Source organism: Diabrotica virgifera, chromosome 8 (genome assembly GCF_917563875.1).
Source record: "Diabrotica virgifera virgifera chromosome 8, PGI_DIABVI_V3a".
Taxonomy (NCBI): Eukaryota; Metazoa; Arthropoda; class Insecta; order Coleoptera; family Chrysomelidae; genus Diabrotica; species Diabrotica virgifera.
Window position 1 is genome coordinate 78,579,361 of NC_065450.1, and position 23,165 is coordinate 78,602,525.

The 23,165-nt window shown below is 34.3% G+C and overlaps 1 protein-coding gene across 1 annotated transcript in view; it reads left to right on the plus strand.

The window, feature by feature from the left end:
- LOC114336593 (uncharacterized) overlaps window positions 1–23,165 on the plus strand; it is a 285,727-nt gene that overhangs the window by 246,259 nt on the left and 16,303 nt on the right. The window contains exons 5-7 of the mRNA XM_050658603.1: window positions 2,364–2,625; window positions 15,018–15,202; window positions 22,005–22,200. Of these exons, the coding sequence (XP_050514560.1) occupies window positions 2,364–2,625; window positions 15,018–15,202; window positions 22,005–22,200 (643 nt within the window). The remainder of the gene's footprint in view (window positions 1–2,363; window positions 2,626–15,017; window positions 15,203–22,004; window positions 22,201–23,165) is intronic.

Sequence of the window (23,165 nt, forward strand, 5' to 3'; positions counted from 1 at the left end):
GAAAAATATTGAACAAGTTTTTCAATTTTTCGATCCGGTTTTCATTTCGCGAAATATAAATGGACCGTGCCGCTATTTTTGAGACACCCTGTATATTAATCTTTGCTGCCATTCGTAGGATTACTGCTGATAATAAAAATAATTTGTTGTGTTCTTTTGGAATTTTTACAATGAGTTACAAATTGATATAATTCTTCGTGACCATCAATGGTGTTACCTACAATGCTTTAAAAGCCTTGAAGCGATTTATTGGACGTTTCTTATATACACATTTTGATACAATAAGGTAGCATCTATTTGTCAGTACCATACACCTGTTTATTCCTTCTAATAATTTGTTGTTTATATCCATCTGTGTGCACAGATGGTAGATGAACTCTCACAGCTTGGAAAGCTAAAACAATTGAACAAGAAATGGCAAACAATATTTTATTATTTGGACTCTCAGATACTCATTGAAGAGCTAAAGGTTAGTTTAAAATAACTGGTGGCAACATCTAGATGCAGAAAGATGGAAAGATGCAACCCAACCATGATCCAAAATTTTAAAGTGCTTTTTTGTGAAAGTTCCATGTGGTGTTCTAAATGCTTTTAACCTTTTGTACCACTTTTGTTTTCACCCAATTTTGAAAAAATGTGAAAACTTTAAATTATCCACGTCCGTCTGTAAGTCTGTCCGTCTGTCTGTCTGTCTGTCCGTAAACACAACTCCTCCTACCGTACCAGGTAGTGACAAAGGAGGTGTCGAATGAAAGCTTATAATCCTAGGATGGTACTAAAGATGAGGAATTTGACCTATGACTGTTTTCCGAAAACGGAATCTTCAGAAGTCGATACAAAAACGAGCTTTATCAACTTTATAAGGTAAGACCCCTGTCAGACTTCATTAGAATACAAAGATTGCAATGGGCCAGACATGTGATAAGAATGGGAGAGGATAGGCTACCAAAAAGAGCACTGAATGCTAGAATGCAGGGAAAGAGACCGGTTGGAAAGCCAAGAAAGCGCTGGGAAGACCCAGTAAATAGCGACGCACAAGCCCTTTTAGGAGCCCGTGTATGGAGAAGAGCAGCCACAGACAAGCAAGGGTGGAGGCAAAAAATAAAGGAGGCCAAGGCTAAATTTGGGCTGTAGTGCCGTAGAAGAAGAAGAAGTTTGTAAGTCCGTCCGTCTGTCTGTCTGTTCGTAAACACAACTCCTCCGTCATTATACCATGTAGAATGATAAATGAGACGTCGAATGAAAGCTTATAATCCAAGATGGTAATAAAGGTGAGAAATTTCACCTAGGACTGTTTTAAAGTCACCGGAATAATACAAGCGATACATTATTCGACGCGCCTTAGCAAAACGAGAACAAGTATATACTTTCGGTTTTATGAATGTCTGTCCGTCCGTCTGCGAATATAACTTCTCCGTTATTAATACAAATAGAATGACAAGTGAGCTGTCGAATGAAAGCTTATAACCCAAGGATGGTATTAAAGATGAGAAATCTGATCTCGAAATTTCAGTTTTAGAAATGCAACCAGAAGTACGGTTTTAAAGTCACCGGAATAATACAAGCGATATATTATTCGACGCGCCTTAGCAAGACGCGAAAAAATATACACTTCCGGTTTCATGACTGTCTCCGTCCGTCCGTAAATATAACTCCTCCGTTATTAATACAGATATAATGACAAATGAGGTGTCGAATGAAAGCTTATAACCCAAGTATGGTACTAAATATGAGAAATTTGACCACGGATTTGCGGTTTTAGAGTTGAGACCAAAAGTACCATTTTAAAGTCACCGACAAGCGATATATTACTCGACGTACCTTAGCAAGATGAGAACAAGTGTATAATCTCGGTTTTATATCATTTCCAGTTAAAAAGTTCTAACCGGAAGTGCCATATTATAGTCGCAGGAGTAGCATCTACATGTGACATATCAATCGAAATTTATGACCGAACGTTTAGGAAAAATTGCTCAAAATTAGTGAAACAGTACATCAATTGATGCAAAGTTACACGAAGAGTTCAAATATCAACTTCCGGTTATACTTTCGATCACTTTGGGTGAAAACCTAGGACTTACGAAGTCCAATTACTTGTTTAAATTTAAAATTTAATCTCTGACCGTTTACAAAATAAGTTTAAGGAATTTTTTTACAATTTTTTTCAAGACAAGAAATGGGATGCCTTTCCCTATGGTGGTACATAAACATTTGACCATAGCTCTGAAGATGGGAATTAATAACTTTTACACACTTACATAGATACTTTTCTTTTCTCAATCATCCAGTTGTCCTACGTGTGTACAATGACATATCATTCTTTACAATTATCAGTTTAATGTTTTTATATATTTACTTTACAGGTAAATACTGGACAAGATCCCGAAAGCTGCTTGATCAACGGAAAAGGACAATTCAGAGACCCCAACACTGGCTTTATGACCAATACGCCTTTGGAAGTTTTCACCATCACTCCTGGCAAAAGATACAGGTTCAGAATGATCAACTCATTTGCTTCAGTTTGTCCCGCTCAATTGACAATCCAGGGTCATGACTTAACGCTCATCGCTACCGACGGTGAACCAGTGCAACCAGTCAAAGTTAACACTGTCATCTCATTCTCAGGTAAGTTGTCAGGGAAGGGTATAGTTTGAGAAATTTGGAATTTTCGATTGTTTACTATTTTAAATGAAAGCACATAACTTCAAGAATACTCTCTGAAAATTTTAGATTGATTGGAGCAAAATTACCGAAAATACAGCATGTATCTCTATTACCTTCGACTCGCTTTGCAGTATCTTCGTGCCAGCGCGCTTGAGCGTAGTGAAAAACTATTAACAGTTCTTCCCTTTTTTTGTAAACTACTGCGCGATTCACAAATATATTCCGGTGTGCATCACTTTACGATTTGACAGTCAAAGAAGAAGTTGAAAGTAAAAGTTGACAAAACTTTAAACGTATTTTTTTCAAAACTGCCTTTTTCGCAGGTGATGGACATCGAACTCAAAAACTTCTTGATCGATCCACCTGCAACTTTGCAGAGATTTTGTTTACACATTTCGTGAGATAACGCTGTCGAGATATTTTTAGCTTTTTGTTTATATTTTTAGTTGATTTTCACCGTTTTTTACAAACTATTTCGGTATTTTAACTTTGAGTGATACCAAAAAGTCAAAACTAAGTTTCATTCCTATTCAAATACTTTCATGAAAGTACTGAAATTGATTTGAACAATACCGATCAAAACATAATAAAGCCTACTACTCCTAAAGAGGTAACCAACGTAATCAAAAACAATATCAATCCCAAAAGGCTCCAGGATTTGACTTAATAACATGAGAAATACTACAATAATTACCTAGAAAGGCCATCGTAAAAGTCACAAACCTTATAAATGCAGTATTCAGGTTGCAGTATGTACCAATAACGTGAAAAACATCTGAATTAATCATTATTTCCAAACACGGGAAACCAATCAATAATGTAGAATGTAGAATCATACAGACCAATATCTCTGCTACCAATTATATCCAAATTATTTGAGAGGATATTGCTAGCACCAATGCAACCTATACTCGACCACAGGGAAATTGTTCCTTCCCACCAATTTGGATTTCGCAATAAACATTCAACAATAGACCAAATTCATCGAATAACAGATATTATAGAGAGGTCTCTGGAGGAGAATAAAATATGCTCAGCTATTTTTCTAGACATATCAAAAGCATTTGACAAAGTGTGGCACAAAGGCTTGTTACTAAAATTAAAAGGATATCTTCTCATCCGATATGTACATCTAATACAATCATATTTGGAAGATACAACTTTAGAGTTAAACAGGAAGGCGCATAATCAGAATTACGACCAATTAAAGCAGGAATTCCACAGGGCAGTGTTCTGGGACCCATACTATATTTATTATATAATTGTGACATACCTGTTACAGAAAATATTAAACTGGCAACATTTGCAGAAGACACTGCAATAATAGCAGTCGGTGAAACATTCGAAGAAACAACTAGACACCTCCAAAATCCAGTGAACAAAATAAACACTTGGAATAATATATGGCGCATAAAAATCAATGAAGGGAAATGTGCCCATACCGATTTCACTTACAAAAAAAATAAATAGTCACCCAGTTAGAATAAACAATAAAATCGTTCCGTAAAAGAAAACAGTTAAATATCTAGGGCTACATTTGGATAGCAAATTAAAGTGGCAGGAACATATCAGAAAGAAAACTGAAGAACTAAAACTGAAGTACAAGAAGTTATATTGGTTATTAGGCAGAAGCTCACAACTTACAATCAAAAACAAAGTATTAGTTTACAAACAAATGCTCCAGTTATGGGGCTGTACTAGTGAGAGTAACTATGCTTGCCTTCAAAGAGTCCAAAACCGAATACTAAGATACATAGTCAACGCTCCATGGTAAATCCGCAACAAAGACCTACATAGGGAACTTCGTATAGCAAAAATCAAAGAAGAAATAAAGAATATTGCCAAGGTTCACGAAAATCGACTCCACAACCATACAAACAGGGAAGTGTTAGAACTTTTAGATAATCAAAACCTAGTTCGCAGGCTCAAACGCACCAAACCTTTTGAACTTGGGTGATAGTGATGAATCTATAAATGTCAGTGTCAGTTTAAATTCGGGCAGTGCACCTAGCCACAATAGTGATGTGTGCAACAATAATTATTAAATTCTAAGGTGAACCGTTGGGAATACCTAGGACAGTACAGTAGTAGTACAGTAGTAGACTTACATTAAGTAGTACTTAATGTAAAATGCTGGTTAGTCTTAGGATTAGATGCATTGTTAATTTAATAAATAAATAAAAAAAATTCCTATTCAAATCATTCAAAATATCTTTAAAGTTAATATATCACGAATAAATTAAATATCATTTTATTAATACTGATTTTTTTTATAAATATATTTTAGTCACAATATGGTTAAAATAAAACAATATCAAAAATTTTTCGACATAGTCTTATCTAGAAAATTGTGTGAACTACATAATGTATTACAATGTATAAAGAACAAAAGAAAACAATATTGCAATTATTTAATCTGAATATACATTTTGTGCAATTTTAAATTGTTAAAAACAATAGTTAAGAATTAAACAGAATATGTATAAATCTGTTTTCACACGGTGGATTGACAATGGTAGCTTTTTAAGCAACCAACTGATTTAAGACGAAAACCTTCTAAAAAGAATTTATGATTTTCAAGCATTTTTTGTGTAATAAATAGAGGGCAGTCCTTACAGTAGGAATCCTGGTCTTTTTTCTATTTTGCTCAACAGGCCATGTATACCCTGGGCGTGAAATACATAATTATTCCATTGTTTTACTATACATACAATGTACATATTTGTCTATTAAAAATACATTATATAAATAAATATAGCTATCATTGTACAGTTCATGGCATATTCTTGTGTTACAATTTCTCTTGCCACTCCTCTCCATTCTCTTCTGTCTCATACTTTGTTTCTCCAGTATCTATTTTTAATTCACGTAAATCTGTTCGGAGGCTGTTAAACCATCTTTTACGAGATCTTCCTTTACTTTTTTTTTCGACTGGTTTCCTGTTCAATATCATCCTGGTCATTCTATGGTTTTCCAATTTTTGCACATGTCCCAGCCATCTTATTCTATGCGCTTTTATTATTGCGGTGATTTTTGATTCCATACACACCTCTTCCAACTCTTTGTTTGTCCTTCTTCTTCATATCATTTGTGTATTTATGCCTCCGTAAATTGAACGGAGAATTTTACTCTCCCATCTTTCTAATCTTTCTTCATCTGCCTTTCTCAAAACACATAATTGAGCTGCATATACAACCGTAGCTCTAATCACTGTCTTGTAAATCCTTTCTTTTGGTTTCCTTGAAACAGACTTAGACTCCATTAGGGATCTCAGCATTCCATATTTTTGGTTGCCTTTTGTAATTTTGGATTCTATTTCTTTATCTCCATGTCCATTTTCCTTTACTTTCACACCAAGGTAGGTAAACTCTTCCACTCTGTCAAAACTGTATATATAATAATTCACAAGGAAAAAGTTTTCCTTTTCACTTGCCGTCACTCTTTCAATATGTAAACAAGTCAAATCCACATCTCAGATGTTACCTAGAGCAGATTAGCTAAATATTTTAAACATCCATATTTAATGTAGCTTTTTAAACCAATGTTTCCTTGACGGACTTCTTTTACTGGGCTTTGACCCACATATTTTTGTTAAATACTGTCTTGGTGGTTAGCATGTACATTGCACGTAAGCACTGATGATGACTGGTAAACCAGTCAAAAACTAGTTATGTGATTTTGATGTGGCCCTTTTGAGGGTTTTTAAATATACCTTTTATACATGATTTTACTGATTTTTTTTAGTATATATTATCTTTATTTATTATTATAGACCATTAACCCTCTAACCGGCAAGCGTTCTTTAAAGAACTCGTCTTTGGAAATCTGAAAAACCTATACCTGAATATTATTATCGTTTAAACTTGTGCCGTTCCGTCCGTCAACAGGTGTTTAACATTTGCTGAAAAGATTCATGCAATCCAAAATTTGGTTTGCACGCTGCTTTCAATATTGTTCAAAAAGTCAGTGTAGACGCATCGATAATTATTTGTCGAAACGACCACGTGTTGTATCAAATATAATTTGTATTCTGAATATCCAATCGACTTGGGAATTTTTTTAGTAAGTAACATAAATGTATTTTATCAATAAAAATTATTAATTGGATTACAGAAAAAAACAGTTGTAAAAAATGTTCGATAAAGTGAAGCGTTCCTTGAAGAACGCTTGCCGGTTTAAGGAAAAAAAAAATAGTGAACTTATTTTTGTTTTTTTATTTTAGAAAGGGATTATTAGTTCGATTACAGAAAAAAACAGTTGTAAAAAATGTTTGACAAAGTGAAGCGTTCTTTGAAGAACGCTTGCCTATATAATAAAAAATATATTATTACTGAAACCAACTTTTTTTGCTTAATCCGGTAAGTGTTCTTTAAAGAACGCTTCACCAACCAACTTTTCATGCTCAATCCGGCAAGTGTTCTTTAAAGAACGCTTCACCGTTTTTACCAAGAAAGTGAGCCAATAAACTTTTTTACCTGTTTTATTGCTTTTTTTAGTTTCTTTTACCAATAATTGCCTAGAGAAAAATTCCCAACTTTCTATCTCTATTATTTCAGTTTTGCCTGCTAGAGGGTTAAGACCGTCGGTCTTGACGGTCCAGTTAGCTGAGGCGCAGTCGATCGACAAGCTTAGTGGATTTGCGATTTGCGATCGCTGGTTCGAGCCTCAGCTAGGTCATGAAATTAATAAAAGGCCAACACCGTAGTATAAAACTCAATAGAGTCTACGACTTGGTCTGGAATAAACTGGCGTCTGATCGGCCTATGGAGGAGCGGTACGGCAAGGGATAAGGGCTTGCGGCTTGGTGATATTCCTCAATAGATCCCTACCGAAGGGCGTTGACGCCTAAGAACGGTGTATATATAATATATTTATTTTTATAAACTCTTCATTGTCTTGCTGTGTGTCCTCCATTATCATGTAATTCGTTTTCGTTTCATTTATCTTTAGGCCAAACCTATTTGCTTCTTTTTCTATTTTTTCACAATTATTTTTAATTCCTTCTTTGATTTTGCTAATATTGCTAGATCATCCGCGAAAGCTATATATTGATGTTCAATATAGACCAGGGATCCTGGTATACAGAAAAATGCAATTGGGAGCAATACGAGTATATGCAGATGACATTGACTTTGTGGGAAACATTATCACCAATGTAAAATAAAATTTCAAATTTTTTCAAACTAAATTAGAGATAAAGGCAAAAAACCAATCTAAGGATCAATGAAGACAAAAACACATGTGCATTCGCAGACAAAAAAAGCTTTAATGTCCGACTGGTATATTATTTGACAAATAATGGCATGATTTCGAAGCGAGTTAAATATGATACAATGCCCTAGGGCAAATAACTAGTTAAATACTGTCAAGTTGACAAATAAAAACCTAAGTAAAACTATGGTTACCACAATTACGTTACGACTATTGCTGCTAAATGTACTTATTTGAAAACTAATTAATTCAACATTCATTCAAATTTTTTGCATGTAAAGAAGAATTTAGTCGGACATTAAACGTTGAAGGCACCACGGGTATTATAGATAATAACGCTTTCGGTCAACGTATATACCTCAAGCGTTATTATCCTTATAATACCCTTGGTACCTTAACAACTAATATAATAGAGCCAAATGTAACAATAGACCTGTATAACTATGAAAGAGTCGAGATTTTTGAATATCTCGGAATAACAATCACAGGAGATAACGATTCCATGGAAGAATTGAAAGAATAATTCAGTCAAACTATTTAGTTTTAATGACCTAAAATGCCGTAAAAGGGCATAAGTGGTAGTGTGCTTGGCTCGCATGTCGGTGGTCCAGAGTTCAAATCCTACCGCCGGCAAGAACAACTAGACATTTTTAAAATGTTTATAGGCCTCAGGTCGACTCAGCCTGAATAAAATGAGTACCTTGGTTAAAACCAGGGGTAATAATAGTCGGTTGAAGCGTAGCACTGGCCCTGTTATAGTACCCTCGGAGATCCGTGGAAAAAATTTACACCCAAAATAACAAAATTCAGTTTGGCAACACTGTGCGAATGTTGATAGTAACATATCCTTTTTAAGATAAGCACAACTGTAATTTAGTCCAAACAAATTAATATATTTTTTTGCCAACAAAAATGAGATTTTTCAACAAAATAAGGTTTCAAATATAATGTGCAAAATAATTTTTAATTGGGTTCTGCTAATGGGCTTGCTTTTTTGTCATTAAAGTAAAAAAAAACTAAATTTTACTCATTAAATCAATGTTGTCCGATTGTCGTCTTAATTATTTTAACTGTACTAATATCCGTTGAGTAATTATGAATGATTAATAGGTCGTTAAAACATTTTATCTGTAGCGGCTTCTGGAATATCTTAAAAATATCGAATTTCATTGATAAAATGCGCATATTCCACCGATCTTCGCTTCGACAATACCTTCCTTGTATACCGTAGGCCCTAGATATAGAAGACTACCCTGCTATACTCCCAAAGCCACAGCGGTATAAAACGGGAGACTATTATTATTAAATGCGCGTTAGCATGTGAACGGTCTCAAGTAAAATGTATGTATGTAGTTGAACGGGTTCTTAAAGCCTGTCAGGTGAAAGGGCTCTTAAGCAAATACATAAAGAACAGAAAGAGCAAAAAAAACAATTAAAGAGTGGTGTTCACAAACCAATATGTGGCGATTGTCCAACAACTTACGTCGGTCAAACTGGCAGAACCTTTAACAAACGTATAGCAAAACACAAAACGAATTTCGATAATAAAAATCCAGATTCTGCGTGCATCTTCTAGATCATAATCATTATTTTAATGAATGACCAACTTGAGTCAAACAGCTCCCCACACCTTCACCTATTCAGTTAAAGACTTTAAAGTGCAGACACACAGTAAAATATATCACTTCTTGCGTGACCCGTCAAAAAATCCCCATCAAAATAGCCCGGACACAAAATAGCTTTGACAAAATAGCCCGCAAACAAAATAGCCCCGACAAAATAGATCGCACACAAAATAGCCCCGGTCAAAACAGCCCCGGCTAAAACAGCCTCTTACAAAACACCTCCAATAAAAAGTTTTACCTTTTAACGGAGTACCATTTATGTTAAATTACTATTCTAATTGGGAAATAAGCCACAATTTACTTAAAAAAATTATTTTATTAACGTTTCGAAATCCACTTCGGACGTCGTTGTCAAAATACAAAATATTAATAAATTAAACAAAAATGTTGTTGCTCAGTAAAAAAATCTTCTAATAATTTAATTTAATCTGACTCATTCATATCGGCAATTCAGACGTACAGTATGGTGCAAATGGAAGGAATAAATTTGTTATTTTGTAAACCCGCGACGTTAAGGAAAATCCTGAAATACATAGATCGATTTTTATTTTTAAATTACGATATTCTGTTATATGTCATAATAGTGACGTCATCCATCTGGGCGTGATGACGTAATCGATGATTTTTTTTAATGAGAATAGGGGTCGTGTGCTAGCTCATTTGAAAGGTTATTTAATTCTCTATTTAGTAATATAAACAATTACATAATTATTTATACAAGGTGTCCAAAAACTTTTTTTTAATTTAAATTATTTGACAAAAAAAGAAGAATATATCTAATTTATTTAATTTAAAACGCATTTTACTGTTGCCCGAAAACAGAAAAAATGTTTATATCACAAATAAACATTGATTTTCGCTTAAATGAAATGTTCAAACTTCCAAGAGGCAGAGAAGACAGGACTCGAGTTCTCTGAAAAGACCATTTTTATTTAATGTGGTTAAGATAAACATCTGAATAGAGGATAATTACCTTTCCGAAAAAATGTATTTTTAAGGGATTATTTCATGATGAATTCTGAAGGAGCTTTTTGTCGGGGCTATTTTGTCGGGGCTATTTTGTCGGCGGGCTATTATTCCGCGGCTATTTTGTCTGCAGGCTATTTTGTCGGAGCTATTTTGTGTGCGGGATATTTCGGGGCTATTTTGTCGGAGCTTTTTCGACGGGGCTATTTTGACGGGGCACTCTGTCGAAACAGCTGTAGTGTAATAAATTTTGTGGAATCGTTGAAAACGAAAGTTTTTCAATGTTTTATTGTAAGATAAAATAAAAAAAATGTTTATTTGATGTATCAAAATTTGTTACATACATACCAAAAAGACGATCAGAATTACAGTGAGATATTTTGCGCAAGAATTAAATCGGGTGCAATATCATATGTAAAAATCATTAGATGACGATGACTGCTCTCCAAATGTACAAAAATGAAAGATTTCTAAAATCAAATACATATCAAGATACCGTTAGTATAAATATGTAGTTATAATTTTTTTGCAAGGTGACTATGATACTTGACACAGTTTATGTTTTAGACTAATATCAGTATACAATTTAATATTACAATACATACTTTAAATATTTCTGCAATCTCTAAATACATATTAAATGGTGTGGCAATGGTGTGGTGTGTAATAGTCTAATAAACAAACAAAACAATGTCTATTCAAGCACCAACCAAGAAAATATATTAAGATTATTAGGATATAAATAATTCATGGAGTCGATCGAAAAAATCGAAAAGCAAATTCAAAAAAAAACTGTGTAATTCAATTTATTATTGTATGAGAATGTTATGCCATTCTGGTTTATTTTGGTAAGAAATGACAATTATTTATTTACACAAAGCCATATCAATCGTAATGTGTTCATGCAGTGGCGGCTCGTGGTAATTTAAAAAGGGTGTTCAATTAAGGAATATAATTATAGAAACGGTGAATAAAAGCCGCGGGCAATTGCGGCACAGGAGCAAAATTTTTGGGGAAGAAAACCTATCGGGACCTAAGCGGATTAGTGAAACTATTACACTTTCCTGCTTCTCACCAAATTATATATTTACTTATTGCATAGACGTTCGTTAAAAAATTATCAATAGTGAGTGCTTCGCCTGTTTAAATGTTGTGGAATATTAATCATTTTTTATTATTTAGGTATGGTAGGTATACATTAAATCTGTAACTAATTTCGATTAAATAATGAATTCATTTCCACACCACCATTGAGGTAAAATGCAAGGCGCGTTTTTTTTCTATACCCGGAATCTAATAATTGGCGAACATCAATATTGCCAATATCTGAGAGTTGCAATTCATTTTTTAAACGAATTTGGGAAGATCCTTGTTTTTTAATTTTTGTTGATGAATGAAATAAATCCCGAACGCCCGTTTTTGTCCACCCTGAAGAAATAGTTTCATTCTTTGAAAATACTAAACATGGAAAACAAAACAAAGAATGTAGTTTATCACATCCGCACAACCACGAAGTTTTTTTATATTGTTCAACTTTAAAGCAACATTTAAACTTTTTGTTTTTTATAGCACATTCTTTTATCTCCGGCCGAAGTGTACCATTCTTTTTTATAAGAAGTCGATTTTCAAAACTATTTGCATTTTCTTTTATAAATTCTACTGAATATGGTCGCTCCATCATATGGTCGCGAATAAGGCTCCATCATATCATATGGTCGCGAAAAAGGAAACGAAAGTAGCAGTAGCAAAAGCTAAAGCAGAAGCGTATTCAAACCTATACGATCAACTTGATACCAGGGAAGGCGAAACGAAGATATATAAAATAGCCAAACAGAGAGCAAAGAAAGCAAAAGATTTGAATCAGATTAGATGTATCCGAGATGAAAATAATAAAATACTAGTTCACGAAAAGGATGTCAAAAAGAGATGGAGAAAGTATTTTGACAGTTTATTAAATGAAGAATTTGACAGACAGCCTGTGGAGTCAACGGAGACAGTAGCAGCAATGATCACCAAAATAACAAACGAGGAAGTGGCTCAAGCGCTTCAAAAAATAAAGAAATAAAGAAAGGAAAAGCGGTAGGACCAGATGATATTCCTAGGGAAGTATGGAGAGCATTGGGAGAGACAGGAACAAGGTGGCTAGCAGGTTTATTTAATAGAATTATGGAAGTTGGACAAATGCCAGACGAATGGAGAAGCAGTATATTAGTACCTGTCTACAAAAACAAGGGAGATATACAGCAGTGTACAAACTACAGGGCTATAAAACTGCGTAGCCACACCATGAAAATATGGGAGAGAGTAATTGATAGACGGATACGTGAAGAGACCGACATATCCGAGAATCAATTTGGCTTTATGCAGGGCAGATCAACAACAGACGCAATTTTCATTATAAGGCAGTTGATGGAAAAATACAGGAGTAAAGAAGCAAACGCTCATATGGTATTCATTGATCTTGAGAAAGCATATGATAGAGTTCCTCGAGAGATTCTGTGGTGGGCACTCAATAAGAAAGGAGTCCCTGGCGCATATGTAAAGATTATGAGGGATATATATGAGGGAGTAACGACTAGTGTTAGGACAGGTGTGGGAGAGACTGATAAATTTCATGTGAAAGTAGGATTGCACCAAGGCTCGGTGCTTAGTCCGTATTTATTCTCATTAGTTTTGGACCAGATAACAGCGAAACTACAGGGTAACATTCCATGGTGCTTAATGTATGCTGATGATGTCGTGTTAGTAGGAAATAGTAAAAAAAAACTTAAAACAAAGACTGGAACAGTGGACACAAGCTCTGGAGGAAAAAGGTTTAAACTTAGTAGGACAAAGACAGAGTATTTGGAATGTTCATTTAAAGATGGAGTTACTACAAATAAAATGGTATCTTTAGATGGTGAACTGATTGCAAAAAGCAATAGTTTTAAGTACCTGGGATCGGTATTACAGAGTAATGGAGAAATAGATGGAGATGCATGCAGTAGAATTAGGGCTGGATGGATGAAGTGGAAGGAAGCGAGTGGTGTGTTGTGTGACAGAAAAGTTCCAATGAAGCTGAAAGGAAAATTCTATAAAACAGCCATAAGACCGGCTATGATGTACGGAACTGAATGTTGGGCAGTGAAAAAGAAAGAGGAACAACGAATGCATGTGGCGGAGATGAGAATGCTTAGATGGATGAGTGGAGTGACAAGAAAGGATAAAATTAAAAATGAATATATTAGGGGAAGTCTAGGTGTGGCACCAATTGATGCCAAAGTGAGAGAGCATAGGTTGAGATGGTTTGGTCATGTTCAACGTCGTGACATTAATCATCCAATACGAAGAGTAGCTGAAGTGCAGATTCCTGGAAGGAGTAGGAGAGGAAGACCAAAGAAGACGTGGGGGGAGCCGATTAGGCAGGACATATTGGTAAAGGGGATTAATATTGATATGACCCAGGATAGAATTGTGTGGAGAAATGCAATTAGGGAAGCCGGCCCCGCATAGGGATAAGGCAAAGAGAATGATGATGATGATGAAGGCTCCATCATAAAACTATTAATATTGTAATTAAGATTTAACCGTATTTAACTAAATCCCTCAACAGAAAATTCCAAACTGTGAACCGAAACGATCCGCTGGTCTCGGGGTGAACTGCACAAATCCTCACTGTTTTAGATAGGCGAAAAGCTTTTTCACCGATTTTAAGATTTCTCTTTCTAACTACAGGGGTAGATTAGTACTGGCTGGTTCAATTTGAATTCTCCACCAGAGTATAGTATCTGTACTTGCCACGTGCATTCAGCGGCGTAGAGCAAGTAAATATGATTAATAAATAAAGTTATATTTTAATAAAAATTGAAGAAAATCTTCTGTGTAAAAGGTATATTTATTTAAAACCCCAATAAAGGGCTACATTAAAAAACAGAACGTTTTCGCTCTAAAGAGAGCATCATCAGTGTTCTAAGCAAGCTCTACATGCTAAGCCACCAAAAATACATGGGTTAAAACCCTTAAAACGCCGACCCCAAAAGTCTTACATTGGCGTGTTATATATTAAACCCTGGCGATTTTCTCTTTGTGAAGACAGAGAAATCAACTCAACCACCCACATACACGTGGTATAGTCATATGATGCTTTGAGGTATATCTTGTTTAAATTTCACCCATCGCCAGGGTTTAATATAATATAACACGCCAATGTAAGACTTTTGGTCGGCGTTTTAAGGGTTTTAACCCATGTATTTTTGCTGGCTTAGCATGTAGAGCTTGCTTAGAACACTGATGATGCTCTCTTTAGAGCGAAAACGTTCTGTTTTTTAATGTAGCCCTGTATTGGGGTTCTAAATAAATATACCTTTTACACAGAACATTTTCTTCAATTTTTGTAATTAATGGTATACAGCCAGTTACAGGAAATTTTTTCCTTATGGATTTTTATATTTTAATGATTCTATGAGATTAAAAAAATATTTTAATAATATTATAATATTTATGAGATTTAAAAAAACTTTTAAGGAGAGCACTTGGTCATCCATACTAATTTTGCACTTTGAAATGTTTCAGGTGAACGATACGATTTCGTCATAAATGCCGACCAAGCGCCCGGAGCCTATTGGATCCAATTAAGAGGTTTGGGAGAGTGTGGTATCAGACGAGTTCAGCAACTTGCTATCCTGAGATACGCTAGAGGACCATACCAGCCGTCATCGTCACCTCCAACCTACGACTTTGGTATAAGACAAGGAGTGGTAAGTGTAGACTTAGTTAGTAGCTATTAGAATTAGCATTTTTGAAGCTTAAAATGTTGGAAGCAAAAAATGGATGTGGGAAATGTTTTTGTACAAATTTTTTACATGTTACAGAAATATATTAGAAGTGAAATGAAATTATGTAAATATTAAATAAATTCTGTCTGAACTGAATAAAGAGATAATAAAAGTTAAACGTCAATAAATTATAAAGGTATATAAAATGACAGCCACAGTATCACAGTATGGTCACAGTATAATACTAAAGAATCAGTAGGGCCACTCCTCGAAAAATTCGTTGTTATCTATGTTCCATTTTGGTGATGGCGCATCAAACATTTTAAAGAGAACATCTGGACATTTTTAAAAATGTCTACAAGCCCCAGGTTGACTCAGCCTGAATAAAATAAGTACCTGGGGCAAAACCAGGTGTAATAATAGGCGGTTAAAGCATAACACTGGCCCTGTTATTTTCCTTGTATACCGTAGACCCTAGAGATAGCAGACTACACTGCTATAATCCCAAAGCTGCGTTAGCGGTATAAAAGTGAGACTATTAGTTAGGAATAGTTTACTATTTATTGTCAAAACACAAAGTTTATTTAACTTTTCATCTGTCATTAGTGTCATTATTTTGTCACTTTTTGTTATTACTTTGAAATTTTCTCCATAAACCCTCTTCATTTCTCTCTCTTTGTCAACTCACTCCAATTCTTTCATTTCTACTGTTCTTCTGTGTTATCGAATATCGTAAAACCGTGAAATTATATAATTATTGTTTTGTTTTCTATCTTCCACGGTTAGTGAATATATAATATTGCAATAGTTAAATTTAGCTTTTTAAAATGTAAATTTCCACAGTGAGCGTATTTTCCTCGTCTTTTTAATTTCGATGTTGTAAATAAGTCACTGCAGATAAAAAATACCAAACATACTATAGCATGGTATTGAACTGAATTGTTGCTAAATAAGAAAAAAATATACCTACTTATAAAATCAAATTATGCTTACTTCAAGGGCGGATCCAGGGAGGGGGCCATGGGGGCCATGGCCCCCTCCGAGAATTTAAAAAAATATAAATTTAAATATTTGCAGTTCAAATGTTTTTAATATCAAACACATATATATGTACAAAACAGGGGATAAATATGTTTTCTGGACTAGAATTGAACAAAGACAGTAACAGAAACTTCACGAATGACATAGGATGTTTTATAAATCAAAATGTTAATAATTTTACAAAGTGCCAATTGTTCGAACGACTTTGACAGCCATCAAAATCGTATCAATTTCCATATTCTATACACACAAAGAATAAAAAAGAAATGAAGCGTTACTTGGGTCACTAGCTCTTAGAACAAAGGAGTTGGTTAGTATTTTCGCACAGTCAAAAGGAATTGTTTTACAAGTATTGCATTTTATTTTTCTAATGAAAAATATGGTCACAATAAAGGGATGAGCCCAAACCCTTGTCACGAAACCTTTAACATCTTTCACCAAACTCATGAGCAAAGACGGAGCCATACAAACCCACGAAAAAACATCATACCCCAAGGAGTGCGTTCAGGTTGAGTTGGATTTTCTACAAAGTTATCGCAACCCTCAAAAGTGAGTCATTAACCAGATAGACTCTCAGAGGTCTAAACAGATACAAAAAAAAATAAAGAAAGACTACTACCAATAGTAGGGTCTATAGTGTTCTTATCTTAGGTCGACAAAATATTCCTCTAAGAGACCATCGTGATGATGGCTTTCTGCTTCTGGACGAAGATGCTGGACCTAGCAATAAGGGGAATTTTAAGGTTTGAAATCGCATCAGGAGATAAGACTCTTAAATAACACCTATCCACAGCATCTTCCTGAGCAACATACCTTAGTAGCACCAGTCAAAAATCAATAAATCAATTAATGTTGTGGTGAAAAAATAATTGAGCAAATACTGAATCAGGTTCAAAGTGCAAATTATTACTCTTTCTGTCATATTTGACGAAACGACCGACGTATCCCACGTGGAACAGCTTTCTCTAAATTTGAGATACATACACAATAACAACATTCGTGAAGACTTTGTCAAGTTCATTGACGCTTATGAGAATCTAAAAATAATAATTAGTGAAAATCAAGAAAGAGGGAAAGAACAATGCCTGACAGAAGAAGCATTGGGAAAAACAGTATTAAACTTGGTGAATGAACTGCACTTGGATCCGACGAAATGTGTAGGAATCGGTACTACGGCAGGAATGGTGAATTTTAAGGCACTTCTCACACACGGTAAAAGTGTGTGAAAAGTGCCTTAATACTCACCATTGTAACCCTAATTTTTAAAAATTACCCCCGTACCTCCGGTACCTCTCCCCAAAAACAGTTCATGGCCCCTCCCGAAAATCGGTCCTGGATCCGCCCTTGGCTTACTTCCATAGTGTATAGTTTCAGTACTGATAGATATAGCTGATACTGATAGATAGATCTATATTATAGCATTGTATAACTAGACTGTGTAGATAAACAATGATTATAGGCTTTTAATTTTAGTAAAAGAAGTATGTATAAATCGCGGAAATATAAATTTTTTCATACAAAAATTTTCAAAAAAATTTGTAATTTACAAACCTCTACCATAAATGCACATTTGCACATAGACTACGTATGTATTAGCTACAATTTGCTTCCAATGATACATAAATTTGTAAATAATTTTATATTTATATAGTTTTATATATTTAGTAGAGGCTATTGATTATGTTCAAAATAAAAGGGCTAAAAGAAACTACAACGTAAACGGGATTTTATTGTCTCATATGGTCAATGGACCTCTAAATTTGATAAAACCGCGGAGTGCTACCATTTAAATGGGTGCGTTTTTGAGAAATGGGTGAATTAGTTCCTAGGCACAGCTTGAATTAGGGTGAGTTCTATGCACTTTTGGTACAAACACGTCTACAGAAAAAATGTTCCAGGTTAAATTTACTATCGAAATATCACATTTTAAAATGAAAAATATTTTTTTGTACAAAAATATATTCAAAAGAAAAGCAAGAAAAAAACACGAAGGAAAGCAATTTTGTTTTTTGCCCCATAACTTTTTTCGACAGGGATATTTATAGGTATAGGCATTGCTTCATCGAAAAATAATTTCCGTCCTTCCTCTTTAAAATACAGATTGGTAAAAGTCTCTAGGATTTATAGTTTCCGCAATAGGATTTTTCAAAGTTCGCCGCTCACAGCATTTTTGGGCCATTTTCCCCATTATTTCGCAAACATTGTTCTGTAACTTTTTTCTACGCATTTCTAGGTATATGCAATGGTACATTCAATAGAAAGAGAAGTTAATTACCTTTAAAATGGTATATTGCATAAGACTATAAGGCTCTTTTTAAGCAAGTTATGCTTTTTCAAGGTTTTATATTTTTAACGATTTTTGATATTTTTAATGATTATTTTTTTAATTTCTCATTATGACTTCTTTTCTTGTACATTTAGGTATAAACATTGTGGAATAAAAAAAAGCTTATTTTCTTTACTTTAAAATGGTGAATTGCAAAAAATTCTAGGACTATTTTTAAACAAGATAACCGTAGGATATCCAAGGGTACCCATGTTTTGAGAAAAATTTTAAATTTTTTTATTTTTTTCAATTGGAAGAATATAAGTGCATATTATAACATAATTTTTAATTCCAGATAACTTTTCTTAAGAACACTTTTCGATATTGTGAAATATAAAGGTACTTTACTCTTGAGCGAAATTCATATTTTTTAACATACCTCGTACACTATTGATAAAATTTGATATCTGATGATTGCATCTTAGGTTTTAGACTATGCAGAGCATATTATAAAGGATATTTTTTTTCATAAAGTTAATAATAAAAAAGTTTTCCATATGGTTCCAACTTAGTGTGACCTATTATTGCTTGTGTATAATGTCACATTTTAAAAAAGCATATCTTGTTTAAAAATAGTCCTAGAATTTTTTACAATACACCATTTTAAAGCAAAGAAAGTAAGCTTTCTTTTTATTGTACTGTGTATATATATACCTAAATATACAATAAAAAAGGCTATAATGAGAAATTTAAAAATAATCGTAAATTATATCAAAAATCATTAAAAGTATAAAATTTTGAACAAGCATATCTTGCTTAAAAATAGTCACACAGCCTTCTACAATAGAACATTTTAAAGGTAATTGACTTCTCTTTCTACTAAATGTACCATTGCGTATACCTAAAGCTACGTAGAAAAAAATTACAGAACAATGTTTGAGAAGTAACAAGGAAAATGGGCCAAAATCGCTGTGAGTAGCGAAGTTTGAAAAATCATATTTGGGAAATTATAAATCTAAAGACTTCTACAAAACGTCATTTTAAAGAGGAAGGATGATAGTTTTCTTTTCTATGAAGCAATGCCTATACCTATATCCCCGTGGAAAAAAGTTATGGGGCAACAAACAAAATTGTTATTTTTCGTGTTTTTTTCTTGCTTTTTTTGAATATGTTTTTGTAAAAAAAATATTTTTGACTTTAAAAGGTGATGCTTCGATAGTCAATTTAACCTGGAACAATTTTCCTGTAGACGTGTTTGTACCAAAAGAGCATAGAACTCACTCTAATCCGCCCTGTGCCTAGGGACTAATTCACCCTTTTGTCAAAAACGCACCCCTTTAAATGGTAGCACTTCGCGGGTTTTTCATATTTAGAGGCCTATTAGCTATATGAAACAATAAAACCCCGTTAACGTTGTAGTTCCTCTCTAAAATAAATAATCAATAGCCTAGTAGTAAGCTTTGCTGTATATATGTTTTTTACAGTTTTAGAATTACTTTTATATATTATAAATATCTTTAGAATATGGTATATTTGTAAAAACTTTTTGATTTGTTCAGATTATTATGTCAAAATGCTTCTTATTGTGTATCGGTGTTTGCATACATTTTTGGCTTGAACTGTTGGTTTATAGAACCACAATAAGTAATATTGTTGTATATAAATTATTGCTACAAGACTCACAGCCCATAGTTTAATGTTGTTATACGAACGATAAGATAGCTAGGGTTCCATAACTCCATGAGGAGCATAGGGAGTACAGGAAAGTCCGCAATTTATGTCTATTCCGTCAGGTTTGTCAGCTGAAAGCTTCATGCTCCTTCCTCATTCTTTGCGCTTCTTTGTCAATGGTCTTCCTCTAAGTACCTTGGAGTCTACCTTGTCTTCTCACTCCTTGAACACTCCAAGTCAAAGATTCCTTGTTAATAGCGGTATCTGATTTCCTAAGGGTGTAACCAAGCTATCTCCACTTCCGTTCTCTTATCTGAATTTCAGCACTCGTTTGTCCCGTCTTCCTTTACAAGTCGTTTGAAATTGTTTCAAACCAAATATTAGCGGGACCAAATATGACATTGATCTCGTTGGAGACTCCATCCTATCCACAAAAGCCATTTTCAACAAGGTGGAAGGAGCAACAAGCGAAGTAGGGCTGAGGATTAATGAAGACGAAATATATGTGTATAAATAGAACGACACGAAGAGAGAGGATAGGACAAAATGTGACGGTCAACACCTTCAATTTCGAAAGAGTACAACGTTTTAATGACCTCCCCCCTCTCCTATGGCACTACAGCCCATAGGAGATTGGTCTCCTCCAGCATCCACCTCCTAGTATCCCTGTCCCTGGCTGCTCTCCTCCAGTTGTCCCCCCTTAATATCTCATCGGTTCTCACTTCGTCTAACCAGCTGTTCCTTGGTCTTCTTACTAGCCAACGCCCCACCATAGTTCCGCTAAGCGTTCTACTAGGCGTTCTGTCATTCATCATCATCTTGGTGCTACAACCCTTAGAGGGCCTCGACCTTCTCAAGGTTTCTATGCCATTCTGTTCTGTCCCTTGCTTGTATTTTCCAGTTGCCGACTCTGATCTTCTCGGCATCTTGTGTTACCCCGTCCATCCACCTCAGCTTTGGTCTACCCCGTCTTCTCATTCCCACGGGTTGAGCTGTTAGAATCTTTTTTATCATGTTCGATTCATGGGCCCGGCCTACATGTCCTGCCCACTGCAGGCGGTTTCGCTTAATTACAGTTATAATATCTTTACCACCAAACGTATGCTTGTAGATATTCTGCAATGTAAAGTTATATCTACGCCTCCATATTCCGTTCTCACAGACCGCTCCGAATATATTGCGTAGCACCTTTCTTTAGTTAGCGTCCATACCTCTGATCCATATATGAGAACGGGGACTATCAATGTTCTATACAGCCTTAAACGAGTTTTTTGGGACAGACGTTTGTTAGCTAAGTACTTTGATAGACTATGATAACACCTGTTTTCAATTATTATTCGTCTTTTTATTTCGCCTGATGTGTTATTATTGGGGTTAACCGATGTCCCTAGATATATGAACTCTTTGACCGCTTCGAAGTTTTGGTCATTGATGATAGATCTGAGTCAACATTTCCAGCTCTTGTGTTTGTGTTAGTCGCCATGAATTTAGTTTTATTTCGATTTATATGTAACCCCATTAGTTCTGCTGCTGCTACTAGCTCGGTTAGGATTTCTAAAGTTCTCGCTCTGGTTCTTGTTATAATGTCCACGTCGTCTGCATATGCTAGAATTTGGACTGATCTATTGAATATTGTTCCCCTGCTATCTAAATTAGCGTTTCGTACGACCTTGATGACGTCAGTTGATGACCTAGCTATTTTTAAAATATTTATTCAAAATTAACGCTGTAAAAACCATATATCTGGCTATATATACATTGCGTGTACATACAGTGTAAATAGTTGTGTATAAATTCCCTAAATAGGTACTTAATCCTTTGGATGCAAGATGTAACGAAGTAAGAGCAGACGCCATTTGTGTCAGTCAACTTAAAAATGCAAGGAAGATTGACGAAGGACTCTTGCAAGAGAGGCCAGACGTTAAAATTTTCTTACCATTCAGATTCTTCGTCTACAGTCCTCAAGATTTGTATGCTCCTAATACCTACCAGAGACATTTAGGTAAGCGAATAAACCATTTTCAATATTATTTATTTTATTTCTTTATTAAAATTTAAACGCAAAATAATTCACCCGATTTTATAATGTATGGCTTAATATTTTGCCTTAACAGCTACTACATCGTCTTGATTCCTTCTAGACCAGGGCGCATCTGTAAAAATATTAGTACATTTGGACGTTGAGAGGTGACTCAATTTTTTTTTGCAGGAATTGCTTGAAAATAACTCAAATAATAATATTTGAGTTATCCTCCCTCTCAAAAAGGTCCGGAACATTGTTTAAATAATCAAAATGTCAAAAAATGAAGGAAAAATTCGATTGTTTTCTTCGTTTTTTGATTATAACTTTAAAAGTATTCATTTCCGAGAAAAGTTGTAGTGACATAAAAGTTGCGTAATTAAATTTCCTACAATATAGAATCGGTTAAAAATTTAAAAAATAGTCACCCTAGTTGCAAAATAGCAATAATTGCGAAAAAACCATACAAAAACAAGTATTCGCATTTTACGTTTTTCAACCTTTATGCTACACTTAGGACCTTCATATTTCACTGACACTTGACTGAAAATAAAGCAGATAGCAAGTTGAAATTTTTTTGCGTATAGAAAGTGTATTGTACCTTTCATTTTCAATTTGCAAAATTAAAATCGATTAACTACCACGGCGTCAGAAATTTTTTTAATAAACAATAACTATTGGTGCTACGCGCAGGACAGCGGATAGCTTGCTCTGATTGGGCATTCCAATGACTTTTGATAATGATTGATACATTTTAAATTTTATTACATTTCGATATAAATAAATAAATTTGTTTATTGCAAAATTAAAACACATACTCTATCCTTTGAAATAACACTTTTTTAGCAAAAACTTTCTTTGTTCATATACTTTAACTTAGAGAATAAAAGTTTATTATTTTTAAACATGTGCAATTGTTTAAACAATATTTCACAAACAATAATAAA